Below are 25,744 nucleotides of genomic sequence, written 5' to 3'. Positions count from 1 at the left end.
TCGACCCAAGGAAAGGAGAGACGCCCATGAGTGCTTCTAGCTCACGGTACTTTCTGGAAGCCACCCGTCTCCTCCTGCCTAGCACCATCAGCACACACATCCCTCTGCAACCCTGAAAGGGAACAACCCGGGAAGACGGCCTGTCCTCCCCACTGGTTCTGATTACGTTTTGCTTCCAAATGATCCATCCATCGTTCAAGGAGAAAACCCCTCCCCACAGAGACCCTGGGCCTGAAAGCTTCCTGGGGACTCTGAAGGCCTAGCTCACTCAGCCTTTCGGACTGGAGAGGAGGCTGGCTCCCTTCGTGGCCCCGTGCTGCCCTGGCTGACACCTGGTTGGAGTCCAGCACATGCACTGTGTTTTGCCTTCCCATCCTCTGCTTACCGGGCATAGAAGGCAGCCGAGTGGCCCAGCCCAGTCCCTTTAAGCCAGCGAGATCAGATGCTCTGCCTCCCAGGCCCCCTTTTGGTCCGAGCCTCCCCTGGCATCTTCCCCATCTCTCCTGATGGGGCTCTTCTCTAGTTCCCACGACTGCAAGCTTCTAGAGGCCTCCTCCAGGGAGGTGCCGTGTTTCCTTCATCACCACTTTATTTATTTCAAAGTAAATTAGGCTAAAACTCTCTGGGTTTTTTCCAACCTTTACCAGAAGACTCGTTTTGAAAGTAACAGCTCACATCTACTCTAGAATTTGTGGAGTCTTCAATTTAAACCACACAGGCAAACGCGAGCACCTCCTTTAGAGGCTGCTCCACGTTGGGGGAGCCACTTGTCCCCCTAAAGTTGCCCAAAGTCAAATCCACACGCTCGCCCTATGCTCTCTCCAGGTAGAGCGGGCCAGGTGTGGGGACCAGGGCCCCGTGTGAGACGGGCTGGAATCCCCAGGCTGGGGGCAGCGAGAACCGGCGGACAGGTTCCCTGGAGCCTTGTTCTGGGGACTGGGGTGGAAACACTCTCGCCTCTGTCTTTCCCACTGGGCCTCCGTCCAAGCAAGGAGAGGAGAAGGGGAGGGAAGGAAGGAAGAGGAACAGGACGGCAGCCCCTGCTCGGCAGGGAGATGCACACAAACGCCAAAAATAGTGACAGTCCCTGACCAGAGAGATGTGTCGTCCCCCCACCACCACCCCCCGCCCCCAGGGGAAACTCAAGCACCTTCAATGTGCAGACAGGACACTGCCCTGCTTTCCAGCTCCTGACCTTGTAGGCTGGCTTTAAAAAAAAATTAATTCTGGTGGCAAGATAAGGATGGGGTGGTCCTCAATGTTTTTCCCTTGGGTGATGGACTCCGGGGGAGATGGAAAGTGAAGTGAATTCATGTTTTCACGCGCCTCCTACGGCACCTTTCGGCCGTGGTGACTTCCAGGTCTTGAAAGCAGAATTCTCAAGCCCCACTGATTTTTGTCTCAGCTGAATCCGATCGTGCCTGCCTCTGAATTTTGGACAAAGCCTCGTGGCTGCTCAGTTATTCTAGTCATTTCCTGGGTGCAGAAAACCTGCCTCCCTCCTAGAAAGGGCCGATGTCCCGGCACGCAGCGCCGACACCAGCCTCCGAGAGACGGCGGGCGGCGGAGGGGCCCAGGCCAGGCCCATCCTTCCTGGGCAAACCTTCCTGTTCAAAAGGTTATTGGAGATGGAAGCTGAGTGAATCAACTTCTCCCCAAATCTGGGAAGCAGGGACAACAACACTCCTGAAGCTCCTGGGCGCCGGGAAAGCCAGGAGCAGCTTGTCGCCGGTTCACGGAAACGCAGGGCGGCGGGAATGCAGACGGGGCGGGGGCTCCGGTTCCTTATTCTTAAAGACGAAACGTGCTTCATCTTCCGTATCAAGGAGACGAAGTGGGAAAAAGCCTCGCCAAGCCAGTTCCCTTAATAGCTCCGCTATTTGAGAATTTGTTTGGCAACATATGGGCTTGCTCTTGTAAACTCCCCTCTTAATAATAAAACAACAGATGGTGGAGGAGATCTTTCCTCAAGCGCTCCAGGTCTTAATGGGATGCTGGCGGCAGGGGCAGGGCTGGGTCCCCGCGGCGTCCCCCCGCCACGCGGCACCTCGGCGGCAGCAGCAAGAGCTCGCAGCCAGCCCTGGCGACTGCTATTTAAAAACCTGAGCAATTTTCTGGTGTGTGCACCGCGTTGCTTTTCCCCATCTGATTGATTGAAGCTGTTTGTCAAGGGCTGCCATCGAGTCGCTAAAAAGAAAGGTACCCTGGGGCGCGGCTAAGGATCTTGATGCAAAACTTCTAATATGTTTTCTTGCAACTTGTACTTCAAAAGGGCTGGCGCCACAAAGGCCTTTGTCTGCCCCTGCCCCTCGGAGCGCCTACCTGTTCCCGGGAAAGCACTGGGGACGATTAGCTGCCAGGTAGTTGAGGGGCAGAGAATGGCCTCGCTCACACCCCCGGCCATCCCGAGTGACACACAGCAGAGGTGGCAGGAGAACGGGAGGCACGGGGGGCCCGGTGCCCTCTGGCTTGACGGACTGGGGACTCCCCTTGGAGAGGCCCAGCTCAGGCAGGGACCACACCTCTGTGGGGCTGGCTCAGGGGACAGGTGCCACGGAGGGCAGCCCGGGCAGAGAGTCAGTTCCCCAGGCTTGCGGCTCAGTCCTGGCCTCGCCACACTGGCTAAGGTAGTGCCCAGGGAGGGATGTGCTGGGAGGGCAGGAGGCAAGGGCCGGATGGCGGTGGAGACGGCCCTACCTTTGCATACTCCATCAGATCGTTGCGGCCCTGGAACCGGTTGTAGAACTCGGGCATCCTCCAGGGAGCGATGACCTGCACAGGGGCACAGAGTCAGAACCGCGAGGGCCCAGCTGCTGGCTTCGTTTGGCCCTTAAACTACAGAGCTGGCCTCTCTGTTAAGGGGCTTGGGGCTCTGGTATGCACCTGGGAGGCCTCCTGTTGTGTCCCCAGAGGAGATGCAGTCCACGGGGGGTGGGCAGGGGACCCCATTAGGGAGGGGAAGAGTGGGGTCTGCCACACTGGGGGTGGCTGTGGACAGGCCCAAGCTCCATGGCAGAACGGCCTTGTGCCCCGGGCAGGTCCCTGCCTCTCTGGGCCTCAGTCTTCCCAATTGAGACCTGAGGGTTTGACCTAGACAGCCCTCAAGGTCCTTGCTAGCACCCTGGCTGGAGGGCCAGGACACCCCTGGGGAGTAAGGGAGGGTGGTGGGGCTGCAGTCGCCCGGTCTGGCCCTGCTCCAGGATAGGGAGGCCCGGAGAGGATATACACGCCCCCCCAACTTCTCCTGCTCCCCTTCCTTCCACACCTGAGAGCTGCTCTGGGTGGCGAAGGGAGAGGAGTCGGGGGGAGCTGGAGTCTGACTTGGGGGACCGAGCTCATTCCACCAGGGGCCCACCAGCCTGGGGGTGCCAGGAACATGTGCCCAAGAAGAGCCACCAAGAGGGTGTGAGTGTCCTCCAGATGGAAAAGCCAGTCTGATTTCTGGGCTGTGGAGCCCAGAATGGGGGTCAGGCGGGGAGAAGGGGTTCCCTAGCCCCAAGTGAGCAGCCCCCGACCAGAGCACCAGGACCACCCTCTGGCCTCATCCCAGCTCCCAGACACCAGCTTGGGCTCTGCCCCCACCCCATGCCAGCCCCTGGGCGTCGCCTCCGCAGACAAAGACCCAGACGCCGGACACTCTGGCCCCCCAAGCTGCTGTGGGAGCACAGGTTGGGGGAGGGTCCCCATGCCCACCGGCCTGCAGCAAGTCAAGAGGCAGCCACTGCCTGAGGGCTTCTCAGCCCCCGGTGTTTGGGGTCAAAATAGATCATTAGAGCTCATTACAGCTCACCTCCAGGCCACTCGGACCCTGCAAACAGCTGTTGGCTGGTTAAAGGGACAGACAAAGATATTCCACTTAAAAGAAAAAAAATGGAACCCCTTAGAGCCCCCTGGGGGCTTGGGACGGGGCACATCTTCTGTGGTTTCACCCAAAGTGGCCTCAAAGGAGCTCAGACCGACACCTGTGCTGTCCAGTGGCAGCCAGGAGCCACAGTGACACGTGGCTGGTCCTAACTGGATGTGCTGGTGTAAAGCAGAAACTGGACCTCGAAGACTCGGTACAAAAAGAAAAGTGAAACATCTTAATAACTTTTTTACATCAATGACATGTTGAATGACACCCTTTTGGATGCCTAGATTCCGTAAACTGTATTATTAAACTGATGTCACCTGTTGCTTTTTATCTTGTTTTTTACGCGGCCACTAGAAAAATGTTAATTGCCCATGGGGCTCACGTTAGTGGCGCGCATTATGTTTCCACTGCTCGGCCTGTGCACTGTCTGCCTGGAGCCCGGAGGCCCGCGCTGAGCACGCACTCCGTAAATACTGAATGAACGAATGAGTGAAGGGTTGGACGAAGGGATGGACCGACACAGGCCCAGGTCCAAGGGTAGGCTGGAGGGGGCAGGGCCACTAGATGCAGGCTGAACGGAACTGATGAGGGCCTCATGCCTGAGGGGCGTGCTACGGCCAGAGGAGGTGGATTCCCCCAAGATCCTGTGACTCCCCTCCCAGGAAAGGATCCAAGACGCCAGGGGGTCTGGGCTCAGGCAGCCGGCGAGGAGCCAGGGCCTTAGCTGGGTCGCCATGACCAGGGCTGGGAAGGCTATGAGCAGCCCAGACAGCAGCCGACCATGTCCCAGAACTGTTCCCACCCGCACCCAGGAAGCCAGGCCTGGGGACGCCAAGGACACGGGCTGAAGAGCAGCCACGTCTTTCTATCACCTCCCCGGCCTACCCAGGTGCCTGGGCAGCACCCCTGGGAAGGACAAACGGTCAGGGAGAGAGGGTGGTGCCCCTGCAGTCGGCGTGGGCGACGGCAGCTCTCTATGGAAAGGGCCACCACCCACCAGAGAAGATGCAGGAGCACGAGGTCCCTGCCCGCAGAACCCTGTGGCCCGCCTCCCAGGAACTGCGGCCCCCAGCCCCCACCCCGAGGGGAGGAGCAACATCTTACCTTAATCTGGGGGGCCAGCGAGTAGCAGGTGAGCTCAAATCGGATCTGGTCGTTCCCCTGAAACATGGAATCCGGGTGGTCAGGAGGCATGAATGGGGTGGGGGTGGGGCAGGGGCAGTGCCCTGTGGCCTTTGACAGGAAGCCTGAGGGCTGCTGAGCCAGGCCCCTGGATGGTTCTCTTCTCACTCACCTCCAACCTCACGACTTCCTCAGGTGGGTGCTATTATCAGCCAGTTTTAAAGATGAGAACTGGGCTTTCTTGGAGAGGAAACACTAGCTCCTGCCCTGAAAGTGTGGTCAGAACTCGAACCCAGGACTCGGAGGACGGAGCCGAGCTGGGTGGGTGCGCAGGCGTGCAGGACAGGACGCCCGTGAGTCCGGCGTGTGCGGACTTGTGAATGCGGTGACTCGTGTGTGTGCACTGGTATGTGAGCATGCGTGTGGTGGGGTGCAGGGTGCACATGCCTGGGAACATTCGGGGTGTGCACACACCTCATCACATACATGCACACTTCGGGGGGGCACACGTGTGCAGGGTGGGGCCTGGCCCCGCTGAGACTCCTTCTCCAGGAAGCCCCCGAGCTACGCACACCACAGCCTCTTCCTGAAGGCCCCAATGCCTGGCCTCCTCACCCCGACCCAGAGATCAAGTTCCTGTGCTTTGACCTCCTAGGTCCATAACACTGGGACTGTTGTCTCCTCCCCGAGCCTCAGTTTCCCCATCTTTATAGTGACTGGTTGGGAGAGGGGGTGGATACAGGTGACCACTCGGGTCCCTTTGCTCCTCGGCTCCTCTCTGCACAGACAGGTAAACTGAGGCCCAGACAGGGAAAGGGACTCATTCGTTCAAGGGCACAGAGCTGGCCTGGTACGCCCCGCTGCCCGCATCGCCCTTGTGCAGGCGGCAGGCGGCCCTGATGCTGAGCCTGTGTCCTCTGCTGTAAGATGGACACTCGCCTGGCGCTCCAGGGAGCCGCCGATGGGGAGGGGAGGAGGCCACCCCCGCTCAGGCCTCGGCCAGCCCAGCTTGGGCCAGGAGACAATGGCGGCGACGTCCTGCCTGCCTCCCATCAGCTGGGCGGCGGAGGGAGCCGGGAGCGCTGTGGAAATAACAGAGGGACCTTCCGCCTACTGTGAAAACTGCACGGCGCGGCCCGGCAGCGGCGGGAGTAACATGTCATTTTCCAGAGTCTTGTCAGGCGACGCAGAAAGACAGGTTTCAGCCCCTCTCGGCAGAGCCAGGAGCTGAGGGGCTGAAGCTGTTCTCCAACGTCTCCCGGGGCCACGAGCTGTGCCAGACCGGCCCCCCCCTCCCTTCAGTCCCTTTAATGAGCACCTACTGTGCGCTGGCTGTCACCCGGGAGAGCCACCTGGAGCCAGTGGGGTTTTTAACACTATTTTACAGATGAGGAAAGCGAGGCTCAGAGAGGTGAAGTCACTTGCCCAGGGTCACACAGCCAGAAGGCAACACTCCCATCCTAATGGCTCACATTCAGGTGACTCATCTGAGCTTCCTACACAGCGAGCTGCAGCCTTACAGCAACCCCCTTAGGCTATTATTGTCCCCATCTTACGGATGGGGAAACTGAGGCGCGGGGTGGTAACAATTGCCCGAGGACCCATGGCCAGCACAGTTCCGGGAACAGTGGCAGTTAAAATACAAAGCAGACTCATTTTACATTTGTAAAGCACGTGGTGTTGCATGCCCTGGCGATTTTGGCCCCACGGCTTCATGTTTCCCCAGGACAATGGCGGCTTGTGTGTCCTTGGACAGGAGCACCAAGCTGGTGTCTACCCACCCGGACCCGCATGGGGACACCCATCTGCTCTCCAGCCAGAGACCCTCGCAGAAGCCAAACACGCAGGCTCCCTTGCTTCCAGCTCTGTCTCAGACAAGGGCCGCGGCCCACGCAGCCATTCCCTCCTCAACCCCGGGGCAGCGCCTGGCAGCTCCCTGGCCAGGGCGGAGGACCATGGCTGTCACACACACATCCACGTGCTGATACACACGCAGGTGCGGGTGAGCGTGGGCGCAGTGTCCGCCGGGATTGCTCCCATCTGCTTCCCGGCTCGCCATACAGATGGCGCCATTTACAAAACTCCTGCCCCCTGCACCCCTGCCGGAGTCTCGGGCTCATGTTTCCAGGCCCCTCTTCCGAAGCTGCGGGGGAGGGAGGAGGCCCTGGAAGGGACACCCAGCTTCTGCACAGCCCTCTGGTGGGGACGTGGAGGGGTGGAGCCCAGCTCTTCTCTGCAGAGGAGATGCCCTCGCTGGGCCCTGGGAGAGCAGTTGCCTCTCGCCCCCAGGCTTTTGCACGGGCTGCTCCTGCAGCCTGGGGTGCCCTTCCGTCTTCGTGTCACTGCTAACTCTGGCTCTCCCAGATGTCTCAGCATCACTGTCCCCGAGTGCCTCTCCAAGCCTGTCCTGTACCCGCATCTGAGCCAGTGCTGGGTGAACACTCAGTGCATGGAGCGAGTGAATGGATGCATGAAGGCGACACCTGTGAGGCTGGAACAAGGACCCCCGAGATCTTGCTTCTCTCCATTGCCCTCCTCAGGAGCCAGAAGCTGAGAAAACCCAGCGGCTGAGTTATCCAAGTGGCCAGGACCTCAGGACCGGCGTGTGGGACCTCCTCCGTGTCTGTAGGACCCCCTGCAGTCTGCGTGCACCCCAGCTTCCTCTTCATTGCGGACTCCTTGCAGAAAGTTCTGCCAAGGGTGCTCCTGGGATCTGCCCCTGGGGTTGCCAGCATCCTGGGCCCACCCCACATGAACCTAGTTCTGCCTCCTGGGACCACACGGCCTCCCTCGATCCGGACGCCCACCTCCTGATACGTAGTCACTGATGCCCGCCCCAAGCCAACCAGACCACGAGCCCCTGCAGGCAGCCAGTCCCTCCCTACTGCCTCAAACTTTGCATTTCTCTGGACGCCACCCTGGGCCTTCCTCGTACTCCCCTGTGCCCCCCACCACGTTCTAGGAAATTATCTCCGGAGGCTCTTGGAGGCTTCAGCTTCTGTAAATAAGAGGAAACTGAGGCAAAGGCGTACACCTTGCCCATCAAACCCCAGAAGAGGGCCGAGGGTAGCACTGGGGCCCTCGCACCCATCCTCATCCCTGACCCCTGGGGCCTGCCCACCGCTTGTCTTCAAGGCCCCAGAGATGTTTCAAGTCTGAGTGTCCCTCTTCTGGACACTGAACGTGAACTGCAGGGACATCCCCAAGTCCCAGGGGCCACAGCATGGCTGCAGAGGGTGCTCTTCTCAGAACCAAAGCCTTGCAGGCCCAGAGTGAGGAACAGAGGACCCTGGGCAGACGCCGCCTCCAGCGGCTACTCCCCAGGGTCAGCCCCACAGGCCTCAAATCCAAGCCTCTGGTGCCCTCTGGTGGCCAAATGGAGCAACGCACACAGCTGCCGGCGGCTCTGGCCTCTCTCCCTGGACTGTCCAAGCCAGAGCCAGACCCCGCCCCCCCCCCGCCCATTCACTCCATCGGCCCTGAATGCCACCTCTCCTCAGCCCTGATGGTACTGTTGGAGGGAGCTTCTCCAGATAGGAGCCCTTCCAGAATCCTGATCTCCTGGCCTCGGCTTGACTACCTCCTGGAACAGGGAGCTCACTGCCCAGCTCATTTCACCATGGACAATGAGATGGCTGGGAAGCTCCTTTATTCTGCGGTCACATGTTCTCACTGACCTGCCCCTGCCTGCAGGGGCCCCCAGGGAGGTCCGATAACCGTCCGCTTAGGGCACTGCCCTTCCATTGACTGTTCTCTACGTGCCAGGCCCGTGCTGAGCACTTTCCTGGAATTATCCGGCTCATTGCTCCTGACCGCCCCATGAGCTGGTTCTATCACATCCCCATTCGACAGAGGGGAGATGGAGACTCCCGGGGGTGAAGTCACCCAGCGGGAAGGTGGGGAGCAGGGATGTATGGCCCCAAGCCCCGAGTCCCAAACCTTTGGGTTCTCCTGCAGCCTCGCCCACCACCCTCGAGTGGAAGGCACCCTGCACATGCCCGTCCCACAGCCCAGGGCGCCCATGCCTCATCTGATGTCTCACCATCCTATTCAAAACGTGCCCACGACCGGGGCATTCGTGAACACTGGGGCCTGTGTGAGCAAGACACACTCCCAGTGCCCTCCTTCCACAGAAGCCCACCATTCAGTCCAGAACAACCCGAGTATCCCAATGGGGGAGTCGCTGGCCACCCCCCATCCAGCCTGGGGCAGTCCCATGCCTCCTGGTTTATTGCCCTCAGGACGAAGCCAAATCCCATAGTGCGGCCACGGCCCAGCCTTGACCAAATGCTTCTCTCATGGCTACAACTCCTGCTCCAGGCTCCAAGACAGGCCTCTAGTCTCTAGGCCTTTGTATAGGCTGTTCCCTCTGCCTGGCACACTCTTCCTGTGTCTCGTTATTCATTCACCAATACTCATCCTTTAGGGACGTGCTCTAAGAGAGCCTTCCCTCAGCCCCTTGCCCACTGGCCCCACGGCTCCCCTGGTGTGGCCCCCTCCGGCCGCTTTATCATGCGTCCATTCTCCTCTCTCTTGCTAGGACGCAGGCTCCCCGAGGGCAGGAGAAGGGGCCCACGAAGTTCGACACCGCTGCCGCACCCAGCATGTCCCCCACCTTTTACAGACACCCAGTGCCCAAGCGAACGAATGAACGTGCGAACTTTCAAAGGCAGGAGCCACGGCCATTCTGGTGGAGTGGCTGTTTGCAAGGCCACCCTCAAATCACATCTCCTCCATCATAATCTCAGCTGTGAGTGTCCCTATGTCATAGTGAACCAGGACCTGTTCCCCCAACCACTGCCTCAACCAGCCCAGGGCAGGGGGCCGGGGTCAGGTTAGCACATGTGTGCTGGCAAGGTAGTGAGCTCCCCATCCCTGGGGAGGTTCAGAGTCTGCTGACTGTGCGGTTGTCAAGCAGCCGACTCCTGGATCAGGCTATTGGTGTGGTGGCCACTGCCTCTGAGAGCTCACGACTGAGATTCTTTATAATAACATCGCTTGACAGTTGTCAACATTGTTAGGATCTTGTTTCTTGGGCACTGCCACCTCAGGACAGCGTGCTGAGGGCTGTCCTGCCTCACAGCCCACAGGGTCCTCCGTCAGCGTGCAATGGCACACACAAGGGCCGGAAGCAGGGGTGGGTCATAGGCTGACCTGTGTCCCCCAAAAAGACAAATTGAAGCCCTGGCTCCCGGGGTCTCAGAATGCGATCTTATCGCAATAGGGTCTTTACAGAGGCCACCAGGTTAAGACGAGGCCATCGGGGGGTCCTCATCCAATGTGAATGGGGTCCCTCTAAAAAGCAGAAATCTGGACTGAGAAGCAGACACACACAGAGGGAAGCCGGCGTGAAGATGCACAGGGAGAGGACAGCCACGAGAAGAAGGAGGCTCGAGCGACACAGTGACGAGCCACAGGCCTGAGCTGCCCGAGCCGGGGGGGGGCTGGGCGCTCCTCCCCAGAACCTTCGGAGGGGGCCCGGCCCTGCTGACCCCTTGATTCTGCACTTCCGGCTCCAGAACCGTGAGACAACACGTTCCTGGCGTTTCAGCTGCCCCGTCTGTGGCACTTTGTTATAACAGCCCTAATTGGGTGTTACCCCCATTTCACAAATGAAGAAACTGAGGCTTAGGAAGCAGAAGGGCCTCACCCAAGGGCACACGGGTAGGTAGGACCCGGCAGAGCTGGGATTCAAAACCCGCTCCGCTAACTCGGGGTTTCCGACCCTTCCCAGTACATCACATGGTGACATGCGCTCTGTGACCTTGGCCAGTGGCAATGTCCCCAAGCCTCGGGATCAAGTTTGCCAAATGGGGTGACGTGGCTCCCACGGCACGTGGAACACGCCCAGTGGACTCCCAGCACATGGGGCTCGGGGCGTGGCTGTCCTCCTGACACTCACCACTTCTACTGCTGGACAGGCGGCCGCACGCCTGATTGCTCTAGGGAAAAACCTACAAGCGCTCGACGGCCGTCCGTCGTCCAGGAGCCTGTGTCCCCGTCCCAGGTGCCTCTGCCCCCTCCTCCCTCTGCCCAGCCAGCCCCAGCGCCGTCCGTCCTCCGCCTTACCTTTCCCGTGGCGCCGTGGGACACATACTTGGCTCCTTCCCGCTGGGCGATTTCCACCTGTTTGCGGGCGATGCAGGGCCTGGCAAGAGACGTGCCCAGGAGGTAGCGGTCCTCATAGAGGGCACTGGACTGGATGGCGGGCCAGATGAACTCCTCCACAAACTCCCTGCTGACGTCCTCAATGAACACCTGTGGGGACAGGAGCCCATGAGAGGGAGCCTTGGCAAGCCCAGTCGGAAGACAGAGCCCCAGGGGTCCCAAATGGCCTGCATCTAAGACAGACACTGCAGACGAATCCTGACAAGCTGTACCTACATTTCTCTTTCTGCATCTGTAGCAGACATCACTAATCCATCCAGCACACAGAACCCTTTCTCTCCTGCACTCATGGCAGACATTGCTAATCAATCTTGATACAGCATCCAGCTGAAACTAGATGTGGTCCTTAAATCCCTCCCAGCACAGCATTGTGGGCCTGAGATGCAACTTAGTTGCCATCTGGGCCTGGCCCAGTTGCTTAGTGGTTGAGTGTGCATGCTCTGTTTCAGCAGCCCGGGGTTTGCCAGTTTGGATCCCGGGTGCGGACATGGCACTGCTTGGCAGTCCATGCTGTGGTAGGCGTCCCACATATAAAGTGGAGGAAGATGGGCATGGATGTGAGCATAGGGCCAGTCTTCCTCAGCAAAAAGAGGAGGATTGGCAGCAGATGTTAGCTCAGGGCTAATCTTCCTCAAAAAAAAAAAGAAAAAAAAAGCTTAGTTGCCACTTAAGATCCAGAGCAGGAGACGGATGAGATCCACAAAAGCCAGGGGTGATTCTGTCCTCTGGGAGCAGTTGGCAATATCTGGAGGTATTTTTGGTCGTCACAGCTGGCAGGTTGGGTGAGGGGGTTCTGGCATCTAACAGGTAGAGGCCAGGGATGGCGCTAAACATCCTATGATGCACGGGGCAGCCAGCCACGCGTCTATAGGGCTGAGCTTGAGAAACCGTGATGGTTGGGTGAGGAACGGTTTCCAAAATGTAGACCTCCAGGGGTCCCCAAGACCCTTTCAGGGGAACTCTGAGTGAAAACATTTTTTTGTGAGGATATTTAGCCATTATTTGCCTTTTTCACTACATTGACGTTCACACTGAATATGCAAAAGCAATGATGGGTGAAAGGGCTGGCACCTTGGCAATAACGGGGCAGAGGCATCGAAGGACTCACAACCACTGTGCTCTCCTTGCACGACGCCAGTTTCTCTTAAGAACGGTCTTAACGAAGCAGTAAAAATGATTACTGCTGTTAAATCTCAACACTTGAGTACAAAACGTTAAGTAAACACAAAGCAATTCTGCCATATTCCAAATGAGTTCTGTGCTGAACTAGCTGCTTTTTTCATAGAACATCGTTTATACTTGAAAGAAGGGCTGACAGACAAAATGCGGTCCTTCAGAATGGGATTTTGGCTGACAGTTTCACAAAAATGAATGAAGTGACCCTGTCACTTCAAGGAAATCTGAGTACTTGTTGCTAATGATAAAACTCAAGCTTTGCAGCAAAAATTAGAATTATGGAGAACTTGTATGTGACACTGAGCTCGACAGCTTCTTAATACTTCTGATGTGAGCAGTGCTGATGTTGACAAACGGGATGTTTCGATATTTTATAATGAAACGTATCAGCATTTGGCAGGTCTGTATAACTCAATGAAACAATGTTTTTCAAGTGACCAATGTGTGATGCTGCACAATGGTGCGTGGGAAAAGGATCTACTCAAAGCACAAGATGGATGGGTGGATTTTAACGCATGAAAATCTCATTGCTACAGTTTCAGATTCCCCATCACATGGATCTTTCAAGAAACTGTCATTTGTTGAGCTTTGATGCAGTAAAGAATGTCTCCAACCATCTGAAAAGGCTATTAAAATATTCCTCTCTCTTCCAGCGGTACATCTGTGAGGCCAAGTTTTCTTCCTAATTTCAATCAAAACAACACATTACGGACTAAATGCAGAAATGGCCAAGAGAATCTGTCTATCTTCTGTAAAACCAGACATTAAAGAGATTTGCAAAAACGTAAACCAATGCCACTCTTTTGAAAAATTTTTGCTTTGCAAAATATTTTTCGTAAGTAAAAATGTTACTTACATTAACATGTAATGTCTTTAATATCTTTTTAAACGAATTAATATTTTAAAAATTTCAGCTTCTATTTCTTTTTTTTTCCTTCTTCTTCTCCCCAAAGCCCCCCAGTACACAGCTGTATATGCTAGTTGTGAGCGCCTCTGGTTGTGCTACGTGGGACACCGCTTCAGCATGCCTGATGAGCCTTGCTAGGTCCGTGCCCAGGATCCGAACCAGTGAAACCCTGGGCCGCTGAAGCGGAGCGCGTGAACTTAACCACTCGGCCACGGGGCGGCCCCCTCAGCTTTTATTTCTAATGTGATAGGATCGATAGACGTAGTCCACAAAAGCTCTCTGGGGCCCTCAATACTTTTTAAGAGTGTGAAGGATTCTTTGTATTATTTTTACAAATTCCTGTAAGCCTATAACTATTTCAAAATAAAATGATTTTTTTTAAAAAAATGAAGCAAAGAGGGGCTGGCCCTGTGGCCGAGTGGTTAAGTTTGTGTGCTCTGCTGCAGGCGGCCCAGTGTTTCGTTGGTTTGAATCCTGGGTGCAGACATGGCACTGCTCATCATACCACACTGAGGCAGCGTCCCACATGCCACAACTAGAAGGACCCACAACGAAGAATATACAACTACGTACTGGGGGGCTTTGGGGAGCAAAAGGAAAAAAATAAATTCTCAAAAAAAAAAAAATGAAGCAAAGAATGAAAGAAAATGAAAATGAAAAGAAAAGCAATGAGAACTACATCCGAATGTTATATGCAAGGAAATCAGCATAAAAAATTCCAAATAACTAAGAGCGTGGCTGAGGCCTTTGTGCAATGGTCCGAGAACTGCTTCTCTGGAGGGACGAACTGAGGCCAGAGCCTTACATGGAAGCCCACGCATTGCCCGAGACTGCATCCCTGTCTTCAACACTCGATTGTTCGAACCCCACTTTCTGGGCCCCCCATTCAGACCACCCCTCTCCGAGGCTCAAGAGGACATGCCTCTGAGGAGGGGCATCCAGTTTTAGGCCCATGGCCAGTGATGTGACTTGGGGCCACAGGCGTTCACGCCCTCACGCATTCGTTTTAATATGCTAATTGAGCCTTACCACGTGGGAATCCTGCAGAAGTGCCCGTTAGAAGCAGCCAGTTCTGACTGGGCAGGTGGGCTGGTGGCCTTTCACACCATCCCTGCCATGTCCGTCCCTTGCCTACTCCCCTAAGTGAAGAAGCCCAGTGCCAGGGACCCTCCCCATGTGAGCAGCTCACACTTTTCACCGGGAGCCCATGGGGGCAGGGACCACATGGACCCCACACCCAGCACAGGGCCTGCCTGCCACATGATTAGATGCTCAATCAATGCACGGAACTCAGCTGGAGTTTTCTGATTCTGTGGAATGGACGGAGAGCCAGCCCTGAGGGCCTAGTGGTTAAAGTTCTGCACCTCCGCTTTGGTGGCCCTGGTTGGGTTCCCCGGTGCAGAACCACACCACTTGTCTGTCAGTAGCCATGCTGTGATGGTGGGTCACATAGAAGAACCAGAAGGACTTACCACTGGAGCATACAACCATGTACTGGGGCTTTGGAGAAGGAAAAAAAAAAGGAAAGGAAGATTGGCAACAGATGTTAGCTTGCAGCAAAACTTTTCCAGAAAAAAAAAAAAAAAAGACAAAAGACAAAAAAAAGAATGAATGGGTGGGTGGACAGAAAAATGAAAGAGGGATGGATAGGAAAATGGATGATGGATGGTGGATAATGGCTGGGAAGAGTGGATAATGGCTGGGATGGATGGACAGATGGATGAGTGTGCGGATGGATGGATGCAGCATGGGGAAGAGGCAGAGGGATGGGGAAGTGGGAGGGGTGGAGGTGGGAGGTGGGATAGTCCGGTGGAAGAGTGTCTGGGGAGGAAGATGATGGCATCCACGCGCCTGAAAGCTGAAGGCACTGATCTCATATCCTGGAAGCAAGAGGACGAGCGGGACGGGACGCACGGGACAAGGAACGCTGGGACAGGAACAACCCCCTGCCCCCCACCTCAAAACCCCACTTCCAGCCCCAAATCTTGCATCCTACTTCGTACCTTTTTGGCCCCGAGCTTCAGCGCCTTCTTCCTGGCTTCCTCGAAGTCTTCCTTCTGGCCGATGTTGGCCTGAGGAGCAGAAGCAGAGGCCCAGTCGGCCCAGGGGGCAGAAAAGAGGGCACGAGAAGAATGTCAGCACCCCGCCTCCCCCCCGCACCGGGGTGAGCCCTGGGCAAGCGCCCTCCGCACACAACAGCCCACAGAGGGGGTTTCTGTTTGAGGGGCCAAGGTCATAGTGGAAAGGAGACAGGGCACAAACCAGGGCATGGAGCAGCTGGAATGCTTCCAGGAGCTAACACTTGGAGCGGCCTGGGCGACCAGGAAGCTGCTTCTAGGGGTTGAAGGGCTGGCTGAGCCCGGCCTTTTGCACTCGGGTGGCTGGGATGCAACATCTGCTGTCATTGCCTTGAAGGTCGAAGGCGTCCTTGAACCCATCTATCTCTTCTCGCCAACTCCCCCAAAGCCAGCACGAAGGTTGGCTCGTCAGGAACGTCCCAACCGCCAGCTCACTCCCCCAGCCAAGCGCAGGGACTTGGTCCCAGGACACCCGTTTCCGACAGCCCCCTGTCTAGACACTGATATGTTTTCTGCTGGCCGCTCTCTGGCCTGCTGTCCAGAACTTGGCCTTGCATTCTGACCCTCAGACTCTGGAATCTTCCCAGAGCTTAGCTGCAGGTGCTTTTCTGAGGCCACTCAGATTTAACTCTGCCCGGCGGTGGCCTGGGATCTGGACCGCACGATGAACACACCTGCCGTCTCTGCATCCACTCAAAGCCACGGCTCTCCCCGACCGGGTGACTGCGGACCAGGCACCTGCCCTCCCCGGGCCTCACTCCCCCACTGACTCACAGGGGATGGGTGCTGTTCAGGGTGGCAGATTGACCTCAACAGCAAACAAACCACTCTTGGCAACAGCTGAACATCTGTCTGTCCGGAGTGCCATCCTCACTTCCTCTGAAAACAGAATCTTCTTTTTTGAGACCTCCTTCCACACGGATGGAGAGAGAGGAGCAAATCGTGTCTCCTGCTCATAGTAGGGGCGGGTCCATGACCCAAACCAGGCCAACCAGAGCCCTCCAAGACACAGCCATGGTGACCACTGCATGGTGGGCAGTGACTCAGGCCAATGAGAGCACCCTGGGCCCTCCTGTCAGGGTCTCTGGGGAGGCTAAGAAGTGATGAAGATAGATCTGGATAAGCACTGGATCCAGCCTTGCCTGAAGCCGTCCCACCCCTGGACTTCTCAGTTGCATCAGCCAAGAACGGAATGTTTTTTGGCTCTTTTTCTTAAGCTGGTATGAGTTGGCTTTCTAGAATTTGCAACCAGGAGTCCTGAAGAGCACAGCCACGTGGAGCAATGTTCACAGGCTACGTCCAGGGTCACCAGAAGTGGGGCTACTTTGATCAGGGATGTCTGCTAGGGACACTGAATGGGGGAGTGACATCATACCTAACCTTTGCCCTATGGCCTGTGACCTATTTGCCACCCTAGAACTAGGTGATGGCCAAGGGTTCTTCCAGCTCAGCCGCTGCAGGATTCTACAATCTTTGCTGAATTACTGGGGGCTGACAAAGGACTTCTGGAAAGGGGAGACTGTCTGCCTTCCCGGGGCCTCAGCAGGCGCACGCCAACGGCCCCCTCCAGGCTGGCTGGTCCAGCAGCACTGCCAAGTTTCCTTCTGGTGTCCCTGTTCCAGTTACTCGCATGAGAGCCGGCCTCTTCCATGCTCTGGGGGGCATCTCAGAATTGGAGGGCATCAAGGAAGTTCATTTTACAAATGAAGAAAGCAAGACAGGACAATAGGAAGCATTTTCCCAGTTTAGACAGGCTTAGAGAGGGCAAGCCGGGCTCGGACGAGCCACAAAGAGCAGTCGGGCAGGCTGGATGGGCAGCAGGACAAACAGGGAGAAAGAGAGACAGACACGCCAGGCGCCTCCTCACCAGGTAGGCAATGACATCATAGCCTTGTTCCTTCAGCCACACGAGGATGCAGGAGGTGTCCAGGCCGCCACTGTAGGCCAGAACCACGGAGCCTTTGCCCGACATGTCGTCTGGAGGGAGACAAAGAAAGAGACTGACCCGGGGCCAGCCCCTGCCAACAGCTCCCTCCTGGCTGGCCTCCAGCCCCCGCCTTGGCCTTGGGCAGCCTTAACCTCTGGACAAGCTGCCACTGGGGGGCTGGGAACAGGGTGTTCCCCATCATCGCCTCTCCTCAGGCGCTCTGACCCTGCACACTGCGTGCACGCACACCCCCATGCCACGCTGGGGCCTGGGAACGCTGACAGCAGAGCTTGGGGCTGGCAGGGGGAGGCACATCTTGGAGCCCCACAGGCTAGAGAGGGTGCCCGAGGCTGAGCTGTTTGAACCGAGGCCAGGATGTGGAGGATGCACGGCAGTCTGGAGAGCCTCTGGCAGCCCACCCATCCCCAATCAGAACTGCTCTTTGCTAAGCTCGGACAGCGCCAAGCACAGCCCCAGGGACCTTGCGTGGGTCACCCTGCACTACCAACTATGACCTCCACAAAGAAGGTGTTGCGATGCCCGCTGGGGAGGCAGAGACTGGGGCTCAGAGAGGTCAGCAGCTGGCTCGGGGTCACAGAGCACGTGTCTGTATCTGGCTCCAGAACCTGGGCTCTTCCCAGCATGCAATGCTGCCCCCTACCTGCAGGTGGCTAGGACGCTCCTGGCAGAGCCCCTACTCCCGGTACCTCTTCCACCTGGGGCCTTAGGGAACCTTCACACTGGGATTTTAGGCTTTTTCCAAATGCAAGTACCTCTGATTCAGGGAACACAGGGGACCTGAGCACCTCAGTGAAGTCAGCTCTGAGCATGCCCAGTTGGGAGGAGCTCAGAAACCAGCTCCTCCAGGGTGCAGATGGAGAAACTGAGGCCCAGAGGGGAGACAGATAGGTGGAGGCATAATACCTCTCTGTAACCAGGGGTACAGGTACAGCTCTCTGCAGCACAGACAGACGGACCATTTGCCCTCTACCCCACTCCTCAGCTTCACTGAAGCTTCCAGAAGGCGCCAGCGCCTCTGTCTTTGCAGGCGCTGTTCCTCCTGTCCAGACGGCTCCTGTGTACCAAACCCTGAGGCTGCATTAGGGCTTGCCCTGCACCCCCCAGCACCCTCCGCGTGGCCCTGAGAGTACACGCTATTGTTATGCCCACTTTGCTGATGAGGAAACTGAGGGTCAGAGAGGGGAGGTCACTTGCTTGAGGTCATGGGGTCAGCAGGCAGCAGGGCCAGGTTTGGACCCAGGCCATCTGGTTCCGGCCTCTGTGGGCGTGGCCCCAGCACCCCACCTTTACAGGGGGCATGCTGTGTCTGGTGGGAGACTTTATAGGGGAGTCTGACCAAGGTCAGGGTCCTTATTGGATACTGCTGGGAAAGGCCATGGGCACCCCTCCAGGGACCCACGGGACCCAGAAACGGCACCCCACTATCACCACGGCAATGATGCAGCCTCCTGGATACTAAAACTTCCCATGTGCCTGGAGGTTCAGAGAGATGAAGCGGCGCTGTCCTGTCACCCAGCCCTGCACAGCAGAGCCCGACCATGTGACTGGAACACACACCCCGTGTCGTCCCCGACATCCCCCAGGCCTGCCCACCGGCCAGCCCCAAGGCTCACATGCCATACAGCCTTTTGGACTCAGAGGGGGAAACACTTCATGGAACAGTGAGGTTGGGGGCCGTTCTGAAGGATGCCCACAACTCTCCCCTCCACGGGGCCTCCAACTGCCTGCCAGGCCCTGTCCCTGACTGGCTGGGCTGCTGATGACTCACCAGACCTTGACTCTGGGGTAGCAGACAGTGCCCATGGCAACTGCAGCCAGGCAACAGGCCATCAAGGATGGAGGGAAGGAGGCAGAAGTACCTGGGATTGGAGGTGTGGGTCCCTGGCTTCCAGAACCTGTCTTCACGGCTCGGCGAACCACTCTGCAAAAGGTACAAGCTGCTCAGCTGCCTGGCCTGGCAGCCGGGTGACACCAGCAGCCTTAAACCTGGCCTTTCCAGCTGCCAGAACCCGCTTTGGGAAACCTCGCTGAGCAGATTTGGGGAGGCTCAGTAGCCCCAGAGCCAGCCTCCTGGCCCAGGAAGCATTCGGAGTGTGTGCCTGCATGCGTGTGTGCGTGCACAATGGTGCTGGTGGTGCGCTGGAGTGGGGCGTGTATCCCATTGCATATTTCTTAAACAGCTCTATTGAGGCATAATTGACGTATAATAAACCGCTTATACTTAGTTCAGTGAGCCCAGTTCAGTGAGCCCTGGCAGGCGTCTACACGGTGAGGCCATCCCCACCACCACCATAATGAGAATATCCATCACATGCTGAGCCCTCCCATTTGTGTTCTCCCCATTTTAGAGACAGGGAAACTGAGGCTCGGGCCTCGCTGGGCTGGTAAGTGGCAGAGCCAGGATTCCAACCCAGGTCAGCTGGGCTCCGCAAGCCACTGCTCGCAGGTATCAGGGGCAGGGGAAGGAAGTGCGGGCGCAAGGTGAGCTCTGGGAGGCCTGAGGGGGCTCAGACACCCTGGGGTGGGCTCAGGAAGGGAGAGATGGGGGACCGAGAGTCATTCGGCTGTTAGAGTCACTCCCGCTCTGCCAGCTCCCAAAGGCACCTGGAGCCAAGAGGGTGGGTACCGGAGTGGGGGAGGGGCAGCTGCACGGAGACAGACCACCTGCGCGGGCCCTGCTCTGCCTCAGTGACCACCCCCCCCCGCCTCGTACATGGCCCATCATAGCATGCATCACGCTGTGTTCTAAATGCTCCCCTTTCCCCAGTGTGAGCTCCATGGGGACAAGGACCATGTCACATTGTCTGGCAGGTGGCAGGCACCCAGAACAATGCTGCTGATTCTACTGTCTGGAGGTCAGTTCCTCGCCTATGAAAAGAGAGGATGAAAGTCCCCTCAGGGGCTGGAATTCCATGAGCGCTCTCATCCAGAAACCAGCCTCCTGGCAGCCAGGCTGCATGCATGTGGGTCTGAGGGGTGTGAAAGAATGCACGCACCCGGGAGGGTGTACCTGAGAGTGAACGTGAAAGTGTGCGCATGCCTATGTATGTGCCTGCATGTGTGTGGGTGTGTGGTGTGTCTGGGCCTGTGTGTGCAGAGATTAGCAGGGCAAGTGGGCTGGGAAAGTGATGCAATGCGGCAGTGGTGTGGCTCCTGCCCTCCCAGCACCTGGTGAAGCTCCCTCCTCCCTCAGCCAGCAAGGCCCCTGGGCTGTGTGCGGAGGCCCAGCCTGTCCTGCCCTGCCCTGCCACCTGAAACTAAAACAAAGCTGAGGCCTCGAACTGGGGGAGCGAGACATGGGGAGAGGAGAAGGGACAGCAGCCGCAGTCCAGGGAGCGAGGACTCCCCGGGCAAAGCACAGCGGCTGGGTCCTGCAGCCCCGAGTGCTGAAGCTGCTCACCCGCAAGATGGGGGCAGGGAGAGCAGCCCAGGCCGCAGGGGGCGACTGCGAGGGCTCAGCGAGATGCTGGGTGAGCCGGGCAGCGGGCCTGTGCCTGCCAACCTCTCCTCACCCCGGCCACGGCTGATCTCAGGCAAGCCCCTCGCTCTCCCCACCCGCACAACAACCTGGAGGCCCTTCCGGTCCTGACACCCCAGGACCCTGGGCTGCCTGCCGAGGGGACGAGTCTAGCATATCCTGGCTGGATCAGCCTCCCCAGTCCCAGCCTTGCCCCCCACCCCACCCTCCAGGAAGGACCTGGGGCGGGTTTCCCCAGCTCCCAGTGCCAGCCCAGCCATCCTTCACCAGAAGAGGGACACCTGGGGAGGGACGGGGCCTCATGCCAAGACGCCTGCCAGCCTGGCCTTTGTTGGCAAAGCAGGGGACTTTTCCGTGGCCCCAGCCAGAGCCATCCTGCCAGCTTCCTGTCAATGTGCCAGGCCGGCCTGGGCACTCACTCAACACTAAGAAAATTCATGTGGCTCTGAAAGGTCAAAGCCGGGACGATGACAAGAGCAGACACTATGTTCGTAATAGTGGGGACTGCTATGACCACCTATTTACAGATGATGAACCTGAGGCTCAGAAAAGTTAAGTGGCTTGCCCGGGTCACAAGCTAGGGGACGGCAGTGCCGGGACTGAAACCCAGGCTGACTGCAGACACCTGCTCTTTACTGCTCGGTGCCCTACACTCTGGCCTCCAGGAGGCCGCAGATCAGCTCCCCTCACTCCCCAGGTCTTCCTGGAGACAAAATCCCCAACAAGCTATCACCAATCAGTATTCTGCTTCTCTGTGTGTCAGCCCTACAGCCAGCGGAGGTCCCTCTGGAACCCTCCCTGACATTCCAACTCCGCTGAGCTGGGTTCACAGTTTTGAAAAACCCTAGCTTCACCCCGGCCGTAGAATTCTCCCCATTTGGGGGCTTCCTCATTCTAGGATGACAGCGCCCCATCACCTTGCCGCCCCCATTGCGTCTGATAGAGCCAGGCTGCAATTCCACACTTTGACCAGGAGGTGCCACTGTAATATTTACTTGCCTGACTCATTTCATCTGTAATTTTTCCCTGAGACACAGACAGGGGAGGGATTCCCTTCCCAAAAGACAGATGAGGAAGCTGAGGCTAGGAGGCTCCCCTTGGCTACAGGCTGTGGATTCCTGGGGCCTGAGAATCAAGTCAGGAACACTGGCTCTCTTGGGGACACCAGCACTCCAGCAAACTCCCTCCACCCACGGCTGGGGGTCATTTGCAAGTCTCCCTTGGCTTAGAAAGGTTGAGTCTCCAGTGTCAATGAAAATGCCCTGAGGTAGGTGGTAGGGAGGCTACACAGACCTCACCAGGCCCTGGTGACAGACACGCAGACTCTCTCCTAAGAGCATCTGGTTATGGAGGAAAGAGTGCATTCGTTCATTTGTTTATTCTACTACTAATACTGAAATGCCTATGGGTGCCTGGCCAATCCCAAGCCTAGGGTGGGAGCCTGGCCCATAGGAGGGAGGCAAGGCCTGGAAGATCGACTTTGCCCAGTATCACAGCAGAAATCAGAGCCGCAGACCCCGAATTCCAGCGAGGTTATCTCTGTCCATGTAGGTGCCCACAGGCAAGGCACTCAGGCCAGGGGCTGTGTGCTCAGAGCTGGAAGGCTCTGGCTGTCCTGACCTGCCTCGGGGGACCCACGGGGTGAAGATGAGATGGGGCATGGCAGAATGCTTGCACAGCAGGTGAGTCTGGGTCTGGCCCCCCACCACGAGCCAGGCTCCTGGAGCCCTGAGCCAGCAGAGCCAGTGACCCCACCAGCCCAGAGCAGGGGGGCAGCTGATGGGGCCCATGTGAGGCTCAGGGAGCTGGGACTGTGCCGAGTGGGGGGGCCTCCCTCCCCCACCCACTCCGTGCCTGGCCTGTGGCCTGGGTGCTCAGTGGGCAGGATTCACCACTCATTAACTAGCACCGGAGCAAAGCCAGAATTACCTCTCGGCATAGGGCACAGGTGGCCCCCAACCCACCCCCAGGCCCCCTGCCCTGGGGCTGAGGGGAATGCAAGGGGGAGGAGGTTTGGAATGGAGACTCCTCCAGTTTCTGTCCAGCGCCAAAGTGCCTGTCTCCCTCCCTCATCAGAACCTAAGGAAGGAGGGCAGGGAGCCTGTCTCCTGTTCTGTGTCCCCAGCCTGGCACGACCAGGCGAGGACCTCCCCAGACACAGTGAATGAATGGACCCAAGCACCGCTCTCAACCGTCTACAGATCTTTCACAGTCTTCCTGTTTCCTGAGCCCAGAGCTTGTGCCAGCCATGACAGATGGAGAAACCGAGGCTTGGGAAGCTGGGAGGCTGACCCGAGACCTCACCTGGTTGTGCCTGAGTTCGTGGCTGGGGTCTGCTGGCCTGCAGAACCTGCCATCTCCTGTCACCAGCTGGGGGTGGGGAGGGGAAGGGATCAAAGCTCAGGGCCTATTTGATCCCTCCCTGGGGAAAGGACAGGTTTGCTCTTGCCAGCGATGTGGGGCCAGACCCCCACGCTGCGGAGACGCACCCATTTCGCAGAGAGGAACGCGGAGGTGGCCTCAGGAGGTCACCGGGACTTCCTCAGTGGGAGCCCTGGCGCAGATCAGAGTTTCCTCCATTTCACAATGACCCTCCCGCCCTGGAGGGCGCAGCCGTCCAAGGGGCCAAAGGCAACAGCCACCGAAGGGACATTTCCTGCGGAGCCGCCCCTCCCACAGCCCCTCCTACGGCGCGGCGCCAGCGCCCGCCGGAAATCGGGCCCGCTGGGCCGCCCGCCCCACCTGCGCAGAGCACGCGGGGCCCCTGCAGGAGGCAGAGCCGGCGACGGACGCCCCTCAGGGCAGGGAGCCCAGCCACACCCAAGGCACTGGGGCGGGCAGCCCGGGTCAGGAGCCCACGCGCCCGAGGAAACTGAGGCTCCGGGCTGTGGGAGGGGACGATACGCCCGAGCGTCCCGGGGGCGAGGGGCAGGGGTGGGGTTGGAACTCTGGTTTCACGCCGAGAACAAGAGGCGGAGACAGACGGGTGGGGTGAGAGGGGCAGAGAACCGGGAACTCCTCACCCTCCCGACTCGCAGGGTCTCCATCTGGGGGTTCGCGGCAAAGAGGAAGCTGGGTCAGGGAAGGAAAATCCAGGAAGGTTCTCGGCCCACAGAGGGGGCAATTAACCCAACAGACCCCCGGGCTCGCGCCCCGGCCCCATCCCGCGACCCGAGGAACCCAGGAATCCGGCCACCGGGCGACGGAGCAGCAGGCGCCGGGCGTCTGCGCCCTTCCCTCGGGTCCGGGTCCAGGTCCAAGCGCGGGGCGCGCGGCCACTCGGGATGGGTCCTCTGCCTGTGCCCGCGCTGGCGCCCGAGCCCGCGGGGCCCCTCCGCCTCCTCGGCTCGCTCTCGGTGGGACCCGGGGAGAGGCTGCCCTAGGCTGGGTAGTGGGAAGGGGACCCTGGGCCTCTCCCGGGCCGGGGGCTCCTTACCGCGACCCAGGCGGCGGCGGTAGGCGGCGGAGCAGGGCTAGTTTCGGCCGGCATCGCGGATTATAAGCACAGGGCCGGGGGCAGGGCCGGGAACCCGGGACACGTGGGGGGACGCGCGCGACAGGCCCCGCCCCAGGGCCCCGCCCCCTCGCGGAGCCGCTTAGCATTCGCAGCCACCAGCAGGTGGGCGGGGCCCGGCTCGTCCTCGCTTCTTGCCCCTCCCCCTCTCCCTCCTCCTTCTACCCCCCCTCCCGCCTCCGTCCTCCGCCTTAGTCCTCCGCCCCCGGTCTCCCTCCTGGTGCCGGCACGCTCTCCCGAGGGCGCACGGGCCGGGGCGCACGGGGCGCCGATCTCCCCGCCCTGGCCCGGGGGCCGGCGGCTCCTAGGGCGCAGCAGTGGCTGCAACTCGTGGGCAGGCAGAGTCACCGCAGCCGTCCTGCCAGAGACTTGCCGCCTGGCCTTGGGGGAGCGTTCTAGTGCTTTAAGGTTGAAGTGGGGATAAAAGTTGCTTAGGGCGCGGCGAGTTTCCTGCGCATTTGTGTCTCGTGGTGGCCTTTCTCCAGACCTCACGGCCCCTCCCTTCCCTCCCACTAGCCCCCGTGAGCCGGAGCCCGTTGTACGGTGAGAAAACCCAGGCGGAGGTGGCACCAGAAGGTCGAGGTTTCATCCCTTAGTCCAGAGCTGGTTCTTGGCTGTCTCCCCAGAGCCTGGCACCTGGCCAGACTCCCGAGGGCGCCCATAAATAGTGAATACAAGACTGCCCGACTGCTCACCCATCGCACAACTGGGAAAGTTGAGGTTCACAGAGGTGAAGCTTCTTGCAAAAGGAAACAGGCAGTTGTGACCCTGTCTGGGCTTCAGAAAGTTCTGTGCGTCAGAAGTTTCCCAGCCCGGTTTATGGGCCTCAAATCACCAGTCACTGCAACCACAACCCAGTAAAACAGCAGGTCCCAACGGGTGCAGAGCAACGCCAGAGTGAGGACTGACCCCGGTGAGCCGCTTCCCGAGTCCTCCCAGTCCTGAGCCCCCAGGAAGTGGGAGCGGGAGGCGGCCCTGCTGGGCTTGCCACTCGGCCGTCCCGGAAGGAAGCTGGGGCGGGGGCAGATGGGTGATGTTAAGGGCCTGTTCCAGGGCCCTTCTTGCAACCAAGAAACAGCCAGAGAAAGAGGCCCTCAGCGGGAGGGGCAAAGGCTGCTCACTGAGTCCCTCTCAGTCCCTCTGTGGGCAGGGCCCCCATCCCACCCCTCACTCTCCAGTCTAGTGGCTCAAGCACATGGGCCAGTTCAGGAGCTGGGAGTCCTTCAGGAGGGAGAAGCATCAGGCCAATTTACAAGCAAAGCCACAAGTTCAAGTCCCCCAAACCCTGGAAGGGGCCGTAATGGTGAGGGGGCCCCCATGAGCCACGTTGGGCTGGGTGACTGGGGTGATTTGAGACACCGTCCTGCCACGAGGTGGTATGGGCAGCAGGCCCCTTTAGCTCATTCACTGGGCCACCTCTGGGCCTCACGGAGCCCCTGGCCTGACACACTAGCAGGTGGCGAGAGAGGAACGTCTCAGAGCTGCCCGGGGGAGGGGGAG

At 58.5% G+C, this 25,744-nt stretch overlaps 1 protein-coding gene across 4 annotated transcripts in view; it reads right to left on the bottom strand.

Moving 5' to 3' along the window:
* The window catches only part of ASS1 (argininosuccinate synthase 1), a 53,960-nt gene extending 29,687 nt beyond the window's left edge, over positions 1-24,273 (bottom strand). For 2 of the 4 annotated variants that reach the window (XR_011432624.1, XM_001499340.7), the window contains exons 1-7: positions 24,167-24,258; positions 19,112-19,173; positions 17,172-17,281; positions 15,230-15,298; positions 11,045-11,233; positions 4,958-5,014; positions 2,698-2,772 (exon numbers count right to left, since the gene is read on the bottom strand). Coding sequence is in view for 2 of the 4 variants with exons in the window: in XM_001499340.7 (XP_001499390.1) it covers positions 2,698-2,772; positions 4,958-5,014; positions 11,045-11,233; positions 15,230-15,298; positions 17,172-17,276 (495 nt within the window). In the remaining 2 variants the exon portion in view is untranslated. Of the gene's footprint in view, positions 1-2,697; positions 2,773-4,957; positions 5,015-11,044; positions 11,234-15,229; positions 15,299-17,171; positions 17,282-19,111; positions 19,174-24,166 lie in introns of all 4 variants that reach the window. The other 2 variants (XR_011432625.1, XM_023629146.2) reach the window with 2 other exon arrangements.
* Between the last annotated feature and the right edge of the window lie 1,471 nt (positions 24,274-25,744).

Source organism: Equus caballus, chromosome 25, assembly GCF_041296265.1.
Source record: "Equus caballus isolate H_3958 breed thoroughbred chromosome 25, TB-T2T, whole genome shotgun sequence".
Taxonomy (NCBI): domain Eukaryota; kingdom Metazoa; phylum Chordata; class Mammalia; order Perissodactyla; family Equidae; genus Equus; species Equus caballus.
This window is presented reverse-complemented; position numbering and strand designations above follow the sequence as displayed.